The 16188-nt window shown below is 37.4% G+C and overlaps 1 protein-coding gene across 1 annotated transcript; it reads left to right on the top strand.

Moving 5' to 3' along the window:
• Positions 1–908: 908 nt before the first annotated feature.
• On the top strand, positions 909–3449 carry LOC127578411 (probable G protein-coupled receptor 85). The gene is given in 6 exon segments (XM_052030414.1): positions 909–1184; positions 1186–1218; positions 1220–1430; positions 1433–1524; positions 1526–1561; positions 1563–3449. Coding segments are annotated over 6 exon segments (1125 nt in total). The 5' UTR covers positions 909–962; the 3' UTR covers positions 2094–3449.
• The last annotated feature ends 12739 nt before the right edge of the window (positions 3450–16188 follow it).

Genomic DNA, 16188 nt, shown 5'->3' with positions numbered 1-16188 from the left:
TCACAGAGGCGGTTCATATGTGCTATGTAGTGATGAACGAGTATGTGCAGACACGCACTCATTTTGCATACCAATATAGCTAATGAAAATGCGTATTAAAAGCTAATTGTTACACGGATGTGTGTAAGTTTTTCAATAGAATGTGTAGCAACTAAGAACTGGCGAAATAAATCTATTTGACAATGCAGCGTGTACCAAAGGTTATCTTTACCAGGCTCAGCCGTCTGTAAAGCTTTGCAACGCCTGGCTGGGCTGAAGTAACATAAATTAGCGTTAATCGCGTTCCCGATGGAGCGGACGTGTTACATTTAAGCGCCTTTGCCTTTGCTGTGTGTATGTGTGTGGAAGGAGAGATGCGACAGCAGAAGACGCGGCAGGGATTACAAATAGGCTCGGTGCGCAGTCTCCGACTCAGCCACTTGCAATCCATTCACTCCCAGCAAGCTACTGACAGCAGGAGACAGCAACTCCTTGTGACACCACAGCCAGCCCTACAGAGAGAGAGAAAAAACACAGGTACGTGCTTTTCCATCTTCCTTCCTCCCCGAATAAATGTATTTCTGCTCAAGACAAAAAAAATGTCGATCAAACGATGCTTGAAAATGTTAATTGTCAGTTTGCTGTGCATCTTTCTGCAGAAATAAGAGGCTGCTTTTGAAATATATGATGATTCATTTTTTAGGCTCCTCGCCGTAGATGATTCAGGCGGTAACCCGGGATCGGGTGGATGTTATAGATGCCTTTAATGAGAGTGACGCCCGGGTAGGGCCGGACACGCCAGCTCTGGATTTTTTTCCACCTCTATCTATTTACATAGAAGAGCTTAGACTGGGGTGGGGGGGGGGGGGGGGGGGGGGGGGGGGGAGGTGGTGGGATTGGATTTCTTAAACGGCGCTCTCCCTCCATCATGACACTTCCCCGCCGTGGCTGAGGCTGTTGCCAGATTCCCACTGTCTGGATCTATGGCGAACTACAGCCATGCGGGTACTGGGAGCAGCGAGAACCTAATGCAGATTGTGTCTCCTCTGGCGACGTTCTTCAAGCTGACATCGCTGGGTTTCATCATTGGAGTCGGCGTGCTGGGCAACCTCCTCATCTCCTTCCTGCTGGTCAAAGACAAGACCCTCCACCGGGCTCCTTACTACTTCTTGCTGGATCTCTGCTCCTCTGATATCATCCGTTCGGGCGGTGTGCTTCCCCTTTGTGTTCCTCTCGGTGAAAAAACGGCTCCTCCTGGTCCTACGGGACCCTGAGCTGCAAAGTGATCGCTTTCGTCGGGGTCCTGTCCTGCTTCCACGCCGTCTTCATGCTCTTCTGCGTGAGTGTCACCCGCTACATCGCCATCGCCCACCACCGCTTCTACTCCAAGCGGCTGACTTTCTGGACCTGTTTGGCCATCATCTGTATGGTGTGGACCCTGTCGGTGGCTATGGCTTTCCTCCTGTCTTCGACGTGGGCACCTACACCTTCATCCGGGAGGAAGAGCAGTGCATCTTTGAGCACAGGTACTTCAAAGTCAACGACTTCGCTGGGCTTCATGCTCATGTTCGTAGTCATCGTCCCTGGCCACTCACATCGTGTATCTGAAGTTGATCTTCTTTGTGTACGACCGGCGCAAGATGAAGCCCGTCCAACTGGTGCCGGCAGTCAGCCAGAACTGGACTTTCCACGGACCCGGGGCCACCGGGCAAGCGGCTGCCAACTGGATCGCTGGCTTTGGCCGGGGTCCAACCCCACCCACCCTGTTGGGAATCAGACAAAATCCTCAGGGCCAGGGCATGAGGAGGAGGCTGTTGGTCATGGACGAGTTCAAAACAGAGAAAAGAATTGGCAGGATGTTCTACCTGATCACCTTCTTCTTCGTGGCTCTCTGGTGCCCGTATCTGGTGGCTTGCTACTGGCGTGTCTTTGTGAAAGGCCCCGCTGTTCCACGTGGTTACATGACGGCTGCTGTCTGGATGACTTTTGCCCAAGCTGGGGTCAATCCATTTATCTGCATCTTCTCCAACCGGGAGCTAAGACGTTGTTTCAGCACCAACATCCTTTACTGTCGAAAATCCAGGTTACCAAGGGAACCTTACTGCGTTATATGAGCACTTATGCTGTATGTATCTGAGATTTAATCGACGGAAATTACCCTAATTTTATCAAGCAACAGACGAAACAGTAATTGTCATGGTCTGCGGCACTGGGGCCCCTTTTGGTGTTCTGGCGAGGGCGATTTACAAAGAAGCGACCATCAACCTTTCGCAGAATGGTCTTTAATTTATTTCTGCTATCTCTGTGTTTATGTTCAAGGTATTTCAATACAGTTTACGTAAAAATTAATACTATTATCATGTCATCTGCACATCAATTTACGCTTTTGTTTTGAAATAACCAATGCAGAAATCATAAACTACAGTCTTAGAATATATATTGACTTTTATATTTTTTTAAAAAAAGGTCTTTTGCATCCATTAATCAACACCAGACGAAACATGTTTACATTATTTGACTTAATTAAAAGTGACAATACCTTCATCAGTTGACTGCGGGCATGCATGACCGGGTTAATGTTTGAATATGTACAAATTAGTTCCTTCAACTTTCCCTTAAATCTACACTGGATCCAAACTTGTACCAGGTACAGGCACCTTGTTCAAGTGGTTAAGCCTGTCGCGTAATTACATTTATGCAGAACAGTACATGGTTGATGTCTGTTTCTATATTTTTAGACGGTGGTCAGGTCTACAGCAGAACAAGTTGGTTTCAAACCTTGCACAATCTGTGAAATATTTATTCTATGGATGCATATTGTTTACAATATTTTTTCTTTCCACATTGTTCAGTTCTGTCTTTCGTGTTTCAACTGTGATATTGTTCTATTATCATTTTCTCTCAAAAAGGTGATATGGCTTATACCATTTCCTTACTGTTGGGGGGGGGGGGTGGAATGTATGTGAATTGAAGTAAAACTGCATTCAGCAAAATAGTTGTGTGGGATCTCATCAACATTTTGGAAATAAAATGTATATCATATTATACAGTTATCAATTCGCATAAGTCCAGCTGCTCTTTCTTGAAGTAGACAATAATTATTTTTGCAAATATGCACAGAATTTCAACATTACGATTCTTTGTAATAAGTTTGAAAGAGTTAACATCTGACCGAAAAAATGAATGATTGATGGGAACCACAAGATTGATCGAAGGCGTAATACCAAAGAATTCCTGTGCACTTTATTGTCATTAACTTTCCAATGTTGTAATATTCTTTGTAAGTGTCCTGTACGTTAATATAAAATAATTTATCATGGAAAAATCAGAGAGAAAAATGTAAAATTGCTTATAGATGTTGTGTATGTAATAACTATTGTGAAACTAATTGAACTGGTATCACTTACAGAGCCATATAACTAATGATCTTTGACAAGAAATTTTTTAGCTTTTCGTTCTTTATTCTTCCATTTCTCAGTTTTGTTTTCTTTCAATGTTGGTTTAGCTTTGGCTTGTCTAATGATCTTATGCTTTACACGTTTTCATTTTTGGTTTTCAATCTTTCATGATTTAGATTTTGTTTGACATTTTTTTGGATTTGCTTATTACATCAGCATTTCCCTTTTTTCTATTTGCTTCTTAATATCATTGGCATTTTCTTATTTTAATTTTCCTTGTTATATTTTCTTCTTTTTGAATTACCTTTCCTTTCTTCAAAATATTTTCCATTCTTTTTCTCATTTCTACTTTTGTTGTATGTATCTGTCAAACATTTATTTTCTTTCATAATATCTTTAATTCCTACTTCCATTTTATATTGTCTACTTTCTGTGCTATTTTTAACTCCTTCCATAAAATTAATCTGAAAAGCCAGATACCTTCATTCTTAATGTCATTTATGTGATTAGTTTTCAGGAAATATCAATCTTTCATAATTACTGAAATCTCCAGCCGATAACAAGTTCACCTAAAATAAACAACAGAATAGTAAATGTAATTTAAATAAGTTGCCTTTATATCAATCTTTTATCTTCATTTCCTGGTCTAACTGGATGGTCTAGGTATAGTCATGCAGTATGTATTATTTACGTCACTAAGGTGGCCGACTGGAAGAGCGGAAGACTCAGATTCAAGCCCTGGTCTTGGCCACATCCTAACTTGCTTCTTGCTGGGTTCTGAGTTGATTATCTCAGGTAGGTTGCCACAGCACCAAAGAATGAAAGCACTGACCTAACAGGAGTGATAGGACTCCAAGTACTGCCAAAGTTGCTGTCAGTAGCCAACCTTAATTATTAAAGAATAGAGAATATGTCTGCATTGGAATAAAGCATATACAGCAAAGCAGTTCTGATTTTTTTCTCTTTTTTTAATAAAATGCACTATGGTCCAAATGTCTGAATTAGGCTAGTTGTTAGTTTACTGTCATTTTCAAAATTTAAGTTTCATGCCCTCTCAGTGATCTCTTAGTAGTTTGATCCAATTAGGTAAATAGATACAAAGGTATCTGTAGATAACATTTTTTACAAAAAGTTTGATGGGAGTAGGACAATAATTGAATAAAGTTTTCTGTGTCAGTTGGTAAATATTTTATTGATTTCATCATATAGGGAGTTAAAAAGTCTTAATTTAACCCACATTTGACCCACATTTAGAATCTAAAGTTAGAACACAATGCAATATGGTTTGTTTCTTTTTTTCTCAACATTTGTTCCAATTCAAACCACATAAATATATGATGCCCAAGCATTTGGATTGTTAATTCTGCTATAGTTAACTGAGAAATACTAACTCTTCTCAGAGCAATAGCAAATTGATAGTTAAATATTGTAGTATTTGATTACCATACAATTACTTCTCTTGTCTTGAACCCAGCCCATGAAGCAGGCTTTGAAGTTTCACTGATAATGTATAAACAATAATGGCAAATTATATGGATGCCTCCTGTGTATGCTTTTTAATATATTTATTGTGTCTGACATACATTATTATTTTTTAATGGTATGTTGTGGTCTGTTAATTAAAACAGATTTACGAATATTCCTTCAAGAAAACACTTCATCACTGTAATTCATAGCTGACACCTTTCAATCATCATTATATGACAAACTGCATTGTTTCACTTTTGCTGTTTAAGCAGGTTCTCTCAACATAAGGCATCGGAGTGGAAATTGCTGCTGTTAGATCCTCTGACGAATACCAGTGCCATCAGGCCATTATAGCTGCAAGTTAATAATTAAGCAATGCAGCCTTGTTATACTGTAAAACCTGCTCAACAAAGAGCTTATAAATATTTTTAAATCCTTTGATCATGATATCTATTTATGTTCTAAAATGCTGTAAAATGGGAAGGATATTTTAATGTTTTTTTACATCTGTATTGTATATTTTCTTTGAGGAAAATAAAAAATAGAAAATGCTGGAAATAATCACCACCTGTTGATGGCATAACAGGGATAATGTTTTAAGTCAATTATACTTTAGCAAAACTGGATATAGTTAGAGATGCACAGATTTTAAGATGTAGAAAGGGGGAGGAGGACAAGGGATTGCCCACCTGGAAGAAATTCTTCTTTTCCTCTGATTTCTGTTTGTCTTTCACTTGCTTACCTTCATGGCTTTCCCCTTCTCCTTATGTCTTTGATCGGTTACCTACCAACCCTCACTTTCACAGCTACATCTCCAGCTCAGATTCAGCCCACATGAATTTGAATTGAAATTCCACAACAGATACCAACAAGATGTTCATTGTTTCTTAAACATTGTTCTCATAACATCCCGTGATCCATGCTTCATGCATGTGCCAGCACATACATGGCCTTGACCTCTCTCTGCAGCAGCATCTACTCTCCCTTTCTCGCAGCTGTCCTGATCTACCATTTCACTTCATCTTCACCTCATCTGGTGCTTTACAACTTCCCTTCCCTGCTCTCTATATCTAAGAACCTGGTATTTGCAACTATACTTGGTTGTTATGAAAGCCATTGAATTAAAACATTAACTACTATTTCTTTGAGAAAAAGTTTTCATCATAGGTTTCGAGGCTGTTATCAGCTTTTTGTCAAAATTGACTATGCAACTTTGTGAACTTCTGCCTTATGATAATAATTTAGGAAATAGTAAGCAAAAGCACAAAATAAGCTGCAGTTTTAATTTTATCATCATTATAAACAGCAATACCCTTCCATGGTTGTGTCACTCCATATCTTTACAGCCTTCTCTGTTACTAAAGCCAGTGACAACTTAAGGTCTTTTAACTTTGGTCCGTGGTGCATCATTCTCTCATCCTCCACCAGAGCTCTTAACCACTGAGGCTCAATCTTCTTGATTTCAGCCACTTTGGACATTTTTAAAAGTCTCCTCAGATCTAATCTATTTCATTTTAGTTATTAATCATAATTCTCCGACTACTACTCTAGTAGTATGCACTCTCAAGTCAGAAAAAGCTTCTGACCTTTATTATGTCAAAGACTTTATATAAATACAAGTTGTTTCTTCCTTAAACCCCTTCATTGATTTCTCAGCCAAAGAGATTCATGTCATGTGTGCACTATATTATTGCAAATATTTATGCAAAGATTATTTTATAGATTAACTTTTGTTTTTTCTCGCTCCAATACTACGATTATTATTCCCAATACCCCAGGAAATTATAGGTTAGTCCCCATTTACCCAGCCAACTTCTAAACCCTTCAATCCATTTGATTCAAAGGCTAAAAAGGTTAAATTACAAGAACAGTTTGAATAGTCTAAGGGTGTATTTCAATGCATATAAAAGATTAAGGGAGCTCTAATGAAGGTATTTAAGATAATTAGACAATTTAATGTTTTTTTTCTCTTTCAATGCTAATTCTCTGGTATTGGAGTTTTGAACAGTGGGCTATATCCTCAAAGTTAGAATTGTACCGTTCAGGTGGTAGGTCAGGAATCACTTCTTCATACAAAGGTAGTGGAAATCTGGAGCTCCAAAATGCTGTTGGGGCTGGCAGTGAATTTAACATTTAAAAGCAGATATTGATCCATTTTTGTTAGGCAAATGTACTAAGAGTTATGGAACCAAGGCTGATAATTAAGATATAGATCAAGCATAATTTAATTTTGTGGTAGAACAAGCTAGAGGGGCTCAATTGTCCACTCCTGATATTATGCTTTTCTGCATCTTTATCTTAAAATAAATAATCCAAGTTTATCTGGTCTTTCAGTATAGTTCAGTTCCTTTGTTGTAGATATTTCCTAACTGTTTCAAAGCTACACTTTCTCTAAGGTCCTAAAGTGAAGCACTCAAACTGAACACGATATTCCAAATGAAGTCTGACCAAAGTTCTGTGTAATAGCAGGAGCACTTGCTCATTCTCATAGTTTATACCTCAAGCAATTAATTCCACTATCCTAGTACATTTGGTACTAGATTTTAATGGCTTTTCAATACGTAAACTCTTTGTTAAGCTGTCATAATGTTCCTCAATTTAGATTTTCTCTCATCCTGCCATTTTTTACATTCATTATGTGCTACATCATACTTTATGTTAACTGCAGTTGCTGTGGTCCTGCCTTTAGCTAATTGTATCCTTAAGGAATTTTTCTGCCTTCTGTAATTTTTCTGCTTTTTTTAACCATTTAATATACCTCCTAACCTGGTAGTTTCTGCTATAGCTTCTTATTATATACAGAGATGATGACATGATAATAGAAATAACATGTCCATTTAGTTAAGAACTTAGATAACATAGACAATACAATTATTTTGCTTCTGTAGTCATGGTATGAAAGAGAAAATTTAAATACTATGCAACTAAGCCACTTAATGGTTGTGATAGGTCCTGTCTGTTTTGTTAATATTCATGTGCCATAGCTTGTGTTTTGGTTGAATCTAACCAATATTAATAAACTGAAATACATTTTGATGGAATCAAAAAGTCATTCCATATTGTTTAATTCCATTCCATATTTGTATAATTGGTGTTGTTATTGATCTTAGAACAGAGCAGTATCCACCTCCCCTGTTCTACCAAATTAATTAAACTGAAATATTGATAACTGAGCAGTTAAGTGACTAAAAATCTGAGGCCTAAATCACCTTGTAAGTCAATTGTGGTGCTTGAATCATGCAAAATTTGAGCCTGGATAAAGAAATCTGTCATTTACTACTTAATAAATAGATGATGATTTATTCTAATGCATCTAATTAATTTTAGGCCTAATTAGTACAAAAATAAATAATGGTACATGCATAATTCATTATTGTGAAAGCATCAGGTATAGACAACATTCACTCATCAGAGAAGCAATTGGACTTTAGTCACTGGTGCTTAAATCATGCAAGAATTGACCATTCTCTCCTGCACTTTAAATTCTGTAGAGGTCAATGGAAGCAAATGCGCAAAGGTGTGTACTACTGCTATGTTTCTGCATGTTTAACGATAAAAGGCACATTCCTCATCTGAAACATCGATTAGATCTTTCTGAATCTGATCCATACAAATATTGTATTTTCACCTACAATACACTGACATTTGATTTCTGTTTTTAGGTTTTAAGTTCCAAATAATCATCTTTCCAAATATGCACTTTTATGTAACTTCTGTAAAAGTATATTTCTGCAAATGTTTACTTTTAAATGTTACAATGTAGATTGAGAGAAATTTTCAAAATTAAAGAGTTATATTCAGTTTCCACTTCTCTGAAAATAAAGTAAAATGCTCATTTTTTTTCTCTTGGAGTTTTATTCCATAAACGTATTTTTATGAGTCACCACAGTGTGACAACATGACTCAGAAGAAATCAGATTCTACCCCCCATTACTTCTCTATTAGCTTCCAACGCCACTCACAACCTTCTTTGTGGTAGAACAATGAGTACTCCAAAGTAGGTGATTCTGCCTTTCAAATCTATTTCAATACTTTATTCCATGGAGCTCCTGTCATTGCAAGTACACTCATCCCTTTCTCATGCACATTCACAGCTCCCCATCTATACATAGATAATCAGACATAACTTATAAAATCCCATCCTCTTCCTCACAATTACCAACTAAAATCAATATCTGTCCATACATCTTTAGACAATATTATCACTCATTGGTGTCTTCTTCCCCCCCCCCCCCCCCTTGTGGGAAAAGGGAGCATGAAGCAGTGTAAAGGGGCATAGGATCTGAAATTGCCTTCCAGCCATCACCTACTAATATCTGCAGAAAAAACAGGAACATTAGAATAGATGGCCCTTTGGAGATGGGGAGAAGGAGGTCTCATCATGACCAGTGATAGAATTGCACCTCATCCAAGCACTTTGCATAAAACATTCACTTGCCTGGATTGGATGTCAGCAAAAAATGAAAAGTAATCAGGTGTATAATCGAAATCTTAAAAAATATTACCTTGATAATGGTAATTCATATATTTCACCTACAACACGAGGATGATGATGGTGAAGACTCTTCCAAGGTGGCCACCACCTTGAGGCTGCTGTATCACAGGCCTCAGCCTCATTCTCCAGGCACAGGTTCTCACACTTTATGATGGGCTCAAAATCACAAATGTGCAGAATGGAGGAAGCAGTGACAGCAGTGGAAATTCCAGAAACACAGGATTCTTCAAACTCATCTCGGCTAGATACAGATGCTGCATCTCAGGAAACACAATACTTCCTACTATCGGCAAAGAAGCATGGATAGACTCCCCAGCATCACAGTACAGACTCTTCCTTGAGCAGGAGGGCCATGATGTTGTGGACCATTGTGAAGATATCAATATTTGACGACCATCATGGAGCAACAAGTGTAGCATGTGAGTGGATGCAAACCCTTGCTGAGGCTTGCATACTGAATGACAGACATCCTAGTCTGGGCCATTCAGTGTTCTACTGACCTACAGACATACAGCAAAGAGGTTAGCAGTCTAGTTTTAACCATATTTATTGGAAAGCCTTGGGAGAGTTAATGAGAACAGACATTATGCAGACGGAGCTTCGATCAAACCCCACCCATTGCTCTTGTCTTAGAGTAGGATTCACCTACCATCTAGTGTCCTGATAGCTGAGTATTATTACAAGGGAAGCAAGTTCCGGAGGGCACAAAACCCAGAGGAAGTGACCACAAGCATTTCAGCCATTGGAGCAATGGAAAATACATCTAATTGCAACATCAGGAAGGGGCAAGTAAGGACAAAGGTATTTAAATAATATTAGAGTTTTAAGTTTGCGTTGCTTACAATCACATAAAATAATTGACACCGTTTTTTTGACCTGTAGCGATTATAGTTTTTTGGCAAGTGACTTCTTATTGTATAAGTAGGGGATTTCATGATCTAACTCTGTACTATCAGAGTTGACAAGGGAGCTATGGTGTGTGTGAGGTTGTTTTGAATTTGTGGCAGGAAGTGAGGCAAAAAAGTTGTTTCCTCCTGGACATTAAATGTTGGATATTACAGGATGTTAGTTCGTATTTTGTAACAGGAAATGGTCTTCATTGACAAGGCCAAACACTTAATGCCCATCTCTAATTGTCCTCGGAAAAAACTGGTGGTGAGCCAGCTTTTCGCATCCCAGCAGTACCTGTTGTGAATGTTTCTCCTGGCACTTTGATACAAAATAATAGCATGTCTACTCATCGAAGACCACAGTTAAGGGTTAATAACATTGTTTTGGATCTAAAAGTGAGATATTAGCCCAGTCAGGTTAGTACATCAGATTCCCTCCCTAAAGCACATAATGAAACCAGTGAGTTTTTATGACTAGCCAGTAGTTCCATAATCACTGTTGGATGATACCAGTTTTTTAGGTCCGCATTATGTAATAAACCATTTAAATTACTTGGCTGTTTGGAAGGGATTTTATCTCATGTCTCTGGATCTTTGGTCACGCTCCTGGGTTATGGTCCAGCAGCTTCACCTTGTGGACTTCAGCCAGAGCAGGAAGTCCATATTCCCTCCCAGTCTTATGGGCATCATTATGTATACACCAGCCCTCGCAAATAAATATCTGGACCTGCCTAGTATATGAAATGTATAGGAAACTAAGAAATCCTGGCAATGTCTTTAGCAGAGGTTGGAATAATCCAAATGCACAGAAGTCTAGGACTATGGCCAAATTAACTGCAAAGGCAAAGTGTGTTCACCAGGTTGTGGAATCAGCAGATTTTGTTCAAGCTGCCAAGATTTGTCATCATCTGTTGTGATAGCTTGAACCACTTTCTATAGTTCCTATGTAAAGGATGCACTATGTACCTCCATCATGAGCCAGTACATTTTTGTAGAGTCAGAAAGTCAGTCAGTATACATCCAGAAAGTCAGTACATTCTACCACTCAATGGTGAGTTCAGAGGCAGAGCAAGGAATAAGATGTGCCCACATCTGACCTGCAGTGCATTCTGTACATGCATGCTGCAGCATGCAGGTGCAGAAATCCAAAACATGCCGATGCTCACACTGCAGCTGTCAAGTGGTCCCTCTACAGGTCTACGATTAATAGTCAACACGGCCCATCCAGTCACTTTCTCATTACCCATCAATGGCCACTCTGCTCTTGCCAGACTATAACTGGTGATTTTCAGAGAGTATAGGAAACCCTAGCAATTGTATTTCCAGCCTGCAGGTGAAATGGCTGTAAAATAGCAATTAACTTTAAGTTACCAAACCAATCAGAACTGCAAAATGCACTTTGATTACATCTGGAAGCCAGCTGCTGTGTCATGTGTTTGGTGGATATAAACCCCTGTCAACCATGAAACCCAATCACTCTCTGGGGTTAAATTTCTCCCCTTGTCCCTTTATTTCAAATATGGGTATAATGCATCAGAATTCTGGCGGAAGTGGCACTATTGAATTTAACTATGATATAAATGAGTCCTTTGTCTTAACAGGGTGCCCTTATGCCAGCATCAAAGGCTACCTTTCTAATATCTTCTTACCAATTCCTATTTTTTAAATGGCATATATATAGTTAGAATGTTCTTTTTTCAAACTAAGAATGAAAGCTTCGGTTAATGTCAATATTAACATTTGCTTCATTGCATTCAAAATCAAAGGCAAACTTTAGATATTAAATCTCCACCATACCATGTCAAAACCTAGCATCAGTAAAATTACATTAGAAGATTAAAGAAGAGTTCTTTGCTCAGGAGTATGGCTAATAACTGCACTATTTGATTTGCATACTATAAATCAAATTGATAGTTTGTAATAAACCCTAGTTCCCCTTCTCTGCTTAAAATGTACATCAAATAGCTCCTTTTAATAATGACCTTGTCACTTTGTTGTATAATATATTTTGGAAACTTACCAAAGGAACCTGATTGAAACAGAATAAACATTATTTATGAATACAACTTCTGTTCTGATACACAATTGTATTGTTACATGGTAACTTTAATTACTTGTTAGTTGATTGCTTACGTATGTAAACTTACAAAATCTAAACCTGGGATTGGACATATGGGTATTGATGTATTCCAAATTGTAAGAAAATACACTGCAGATGACAGAATGCTATTTTCCTTTCTTGGATTCACCAGAAATTCCATTCTTAACCACACCTGGGGCCATCTGATAAGGTGGTGCTTGGAAGAAGCTGAATCCACGGAGGGTAAGTAAACTGACCCTGTAGAATTGATGACCAGTCTCGAGCAGCATTGAAATAAGTGATTAATGTACACTCATTTCTAAAGGCTAGTACAAAACAAATAATTAAATAGGCACAACATCTTGCAAGTGGAAGATAAACAGATGAACAAATAACTTTTATTATTCCATTTTTATTTGTTTTTTAATAAAGAAACTAAAGGTATATGAATATTTCCAGCCAAAATATAAAATTGCTGCAACAGAAAGTTACTAAACATGAACAAGTTGCACATCAAGATTGAAGTGGCATGACGCTCTTCAGTTGATGTCATAAAATGCGTGGTGCTTACCGATATACATAGTGTAAGGAAATTGCATGATGGTAATTGGATCAGTTTCCAGCATGCTGCAATTATTTCATGTGCCACTATGAATCATCTTTTATTTCAACCTCAACTACAACAACATTGCAATAATGTTTAAATTTACGCATAAGTGACTAACTGCGTAAGTGTTTTCTGTGTGAGGTGATAAAGTTGCATTCAATTCTGAGATCACCTGAACTTGAAAATAATCTCACTTTTCTAGGATAATGTTCAGGGAAGATTGAGTGTTAAATTTATCAGGAATGTGCACTTTTGCTGACATTTACATCTTCATTCCTTCATCTATACTTCAATGAAATTTGCATTAACATTACTTTTGTCCTCAGAAGCGAGTCAATGTACATCAAACAGATTCACTGAAAGCCTTGCCTTTGAAAACAAAGCTCATATTCTACATTATTAAGTTAAACGTGTATATATTTCTATTTCTTCCATGTGGAGATTTATTGCGCTTTACCATGAAATTAATAAGGGGATTTATTGTGGTTTTACTAAAGAGTAAATTTGTGGATCAATTGAAGACATTTAGCTATTGCTATCATGTCATTTTTGTATCAATTAAAGGGTTGTTCATTCATTAGAGGTACTACAGTTTCAGGTTTAATTTGCAGAGGTTGGTGTAAAATATATCTTCAAAGGGCATCTGTGAACACTTCAGCCAAAGGTTAAGATTGTTTCTGGATTCTGGAGAGGAGGGGACTATTTCTCAATGATTGTCTGTACCTGATACTTTTACTTGCATGTGGGAGATGAGACCGAGCAGTGGAAACAAAAATGAATAGTATTACTTATACTCAAAGGTGACTGGGTGGTTTTGCTCAGTAAAGATTATACACTGTCTGATAATATAATTCTTGATTGACAATCAAGGGGGTATATTGTATCTGCTAAAGATCTATTTTAGAATACATTTAAAATTCACATAAAATATAATTAAAAGAACACACATAGCTTAGTTACATTACTAGTGCAAAATCTCACATGTAATATTTTCTGAATTTAAAGCTCTGAAATTTATTTGTCATATTTTTGCCATATGTACCTATACAACTACTCATTATCTTTTATTTCTTCCTTTCAGTCACTAAATTACAAAATTAATATAAATAAAATAAAGTTCGGACTATGCTCTACAATTTTTCTTTTAGGTCATGCACCCATCAGAATACATATGTGTTTACAAGTGGCCTGGTCAATGAGCTGGGAAAAGAAAAAATGGCCATAACATAATTCCTTCTGGGGAACACAAGAGACCGCAGATATTGGAATCTGGAGCTCTGCTCGAGGAACTCAGAAGGTCGAGCAACATATGTGGGCGGAAAGAAATGTCGCGTCAAAACCCTGCATCAGGACAATTTCTTATGGGGTATCTTCACTGTTACTCTTGGAAGCCATTTTATTACTTTCAAGATAAACATGTTTTAGATGTGTATCACCTAAGAAGCACAAACCTATTATTACTGCATTCAGAAAACAATTTCTAGCTTTCCAGAAGATGTGGCAGTGAAACAATTTTACTTTACTGTAGACAACAACTATCAGTAAACATTAATGTTAGTATTTCAAACTAATTAAATAAAACCTATCCCACAAAAATTCTGTTCTGACTTTATGACCATTCTATGGCAATTCAGTAATGAAATTCAAGATAAAGGGACAATAAAGTTACACTCAATAAAGTTATGTTCTTTAGATGAAGTTTATCAGGTATCTCACAATTTTTTTTTGCTTAACTACATCTGATTGAAAAAGTGGTGCAGAATTGAAAATGTTATCATGAGCCCATTCCAACTTCAGTGAGACCAGGATTCCATTCTATCACAATATGCCAGCAAGGCACAAAGACAATTAATAGGACTACCCACAAAATAGACGCAAGGGCAGAAAACGACTTCATTAAAAATTTATGCATTAATTTAGTTATGCAATGAAGTCAGCTCCTGATAAATGTTTATTTTATTCAAGCATAATTCTGAGTCAAGTTTAGATTGTGTGAAATCACATCCCATTCATTCTCACTGTGAACAATTGATCCAGGTATAACAATGCTATGTCCCTGCATACACAGGATTCTACCTAACATCAAGATATTGGGCCAAATTGACCACTATATGTGGACCCCACCTGCCCATATTCACCCCAGCTTATCTTGCTGACCCTCCACATATGGCAAACACCTGTCCAGATGTACCAAAGCATCAGCAGAAAATAAACTATTGAAGAACCACCCACAAAACAGCCTTAGACAGGAGCTCAAGCTGTGGGTGAGACTTGTCTCAACCTGTAAAGCCATTGCAACAGTCTTAAATGCCTCTAATATAGAGAGAAAAATATTTAATTTCAAAGTCATAAATATAGATATTCAGAGATATTTAAAGCAACCAAAGTTGCTGTGAAAGAATAAAAGAATTAGAAATTAAAAAGAAACCTAAAAACATTAAAAGAATATGCTTATAAAATTAAAATAAAATGAGTAAACAAGTAAGTAACTAAAGCTATATTTTACGTTGTATCCTCCCAACCAAGAACCCCCATTAAAGTTGATGGGACCCTGACCTAAGGCCAGGTCTTGACCTGGCATGGAATTGGACAGGAGGATTTCCCAATGTAATGGAGTAACAGATGTGGTGGCATCTGCCACACAGCATGTCCTGAGGTAAGTATGTGGGAGCAATGGAACATAAGAGGTTCTGGAGGGAACCGTCAGTCACTGCAAGCTCAATTCAGGCTAAAATTCAACTTTGAGGATAACTTTGTTGCTAATCTTCTGGGGTTTTTTTCCAATATTTTTTACATCAAAAACAATACCTTTAAGAATTCCAGTCAATTTTACACAAATATATTTTTGCTCAGTGTCTTTTAGAAGTTTTATTACAATTAAATTGAAAAGTTAAGCCTTAAATAAACTCTGCAATTTTTAGAAACTCCAATACAAGCAAAGTTTTGATCCAGGTATAAATTTCTTTACACATTAGCTACAACATTAGATTTTAATTTAAGCAGATCTGTATTATTACCTTTTAGTTTTATTGCTGGATTTCCATGCTTTGGTCTCCATAATCTTAAGGTCAACTAAAGCTCTGTTGGCCATGTCCTAACTTAAGCTAACTTTCATTTGTGCATCACCCCCTCTACTCATTGACTATTCAGGTCTGCTGATCAAATAATGCCTTGTTTTAAAATTCTCACCCTTGCTTTCAAATACATCTCCGGACTTACTTCTCCCAAACATTGTGATTTCTTACACCTTTGTAATCCGCCAGAGTATCCAG

This window comes from Pristis pectinata, chromosome 15 (genome assembly GCF_009764475.1).
Source record: "Pristis pectinata isolate sPriPec2 chromosome 15, sPriPec2.1.pri, whole genome shotgun sequence".
In the NCBI taxonomy this organism is placed as follows: domain Eukaryota; kingdom Metazoa; phylum Chordata; class Chondrichthyes; order Rhinopristiformes; family Pristidae; genus Pristis; species Pristis pectinata.
The sequence above is the reverse complement of the archived record's forward strand: the minus strand, read 5'-3'. Positions and strand labels throughout refer to the sequence as shown.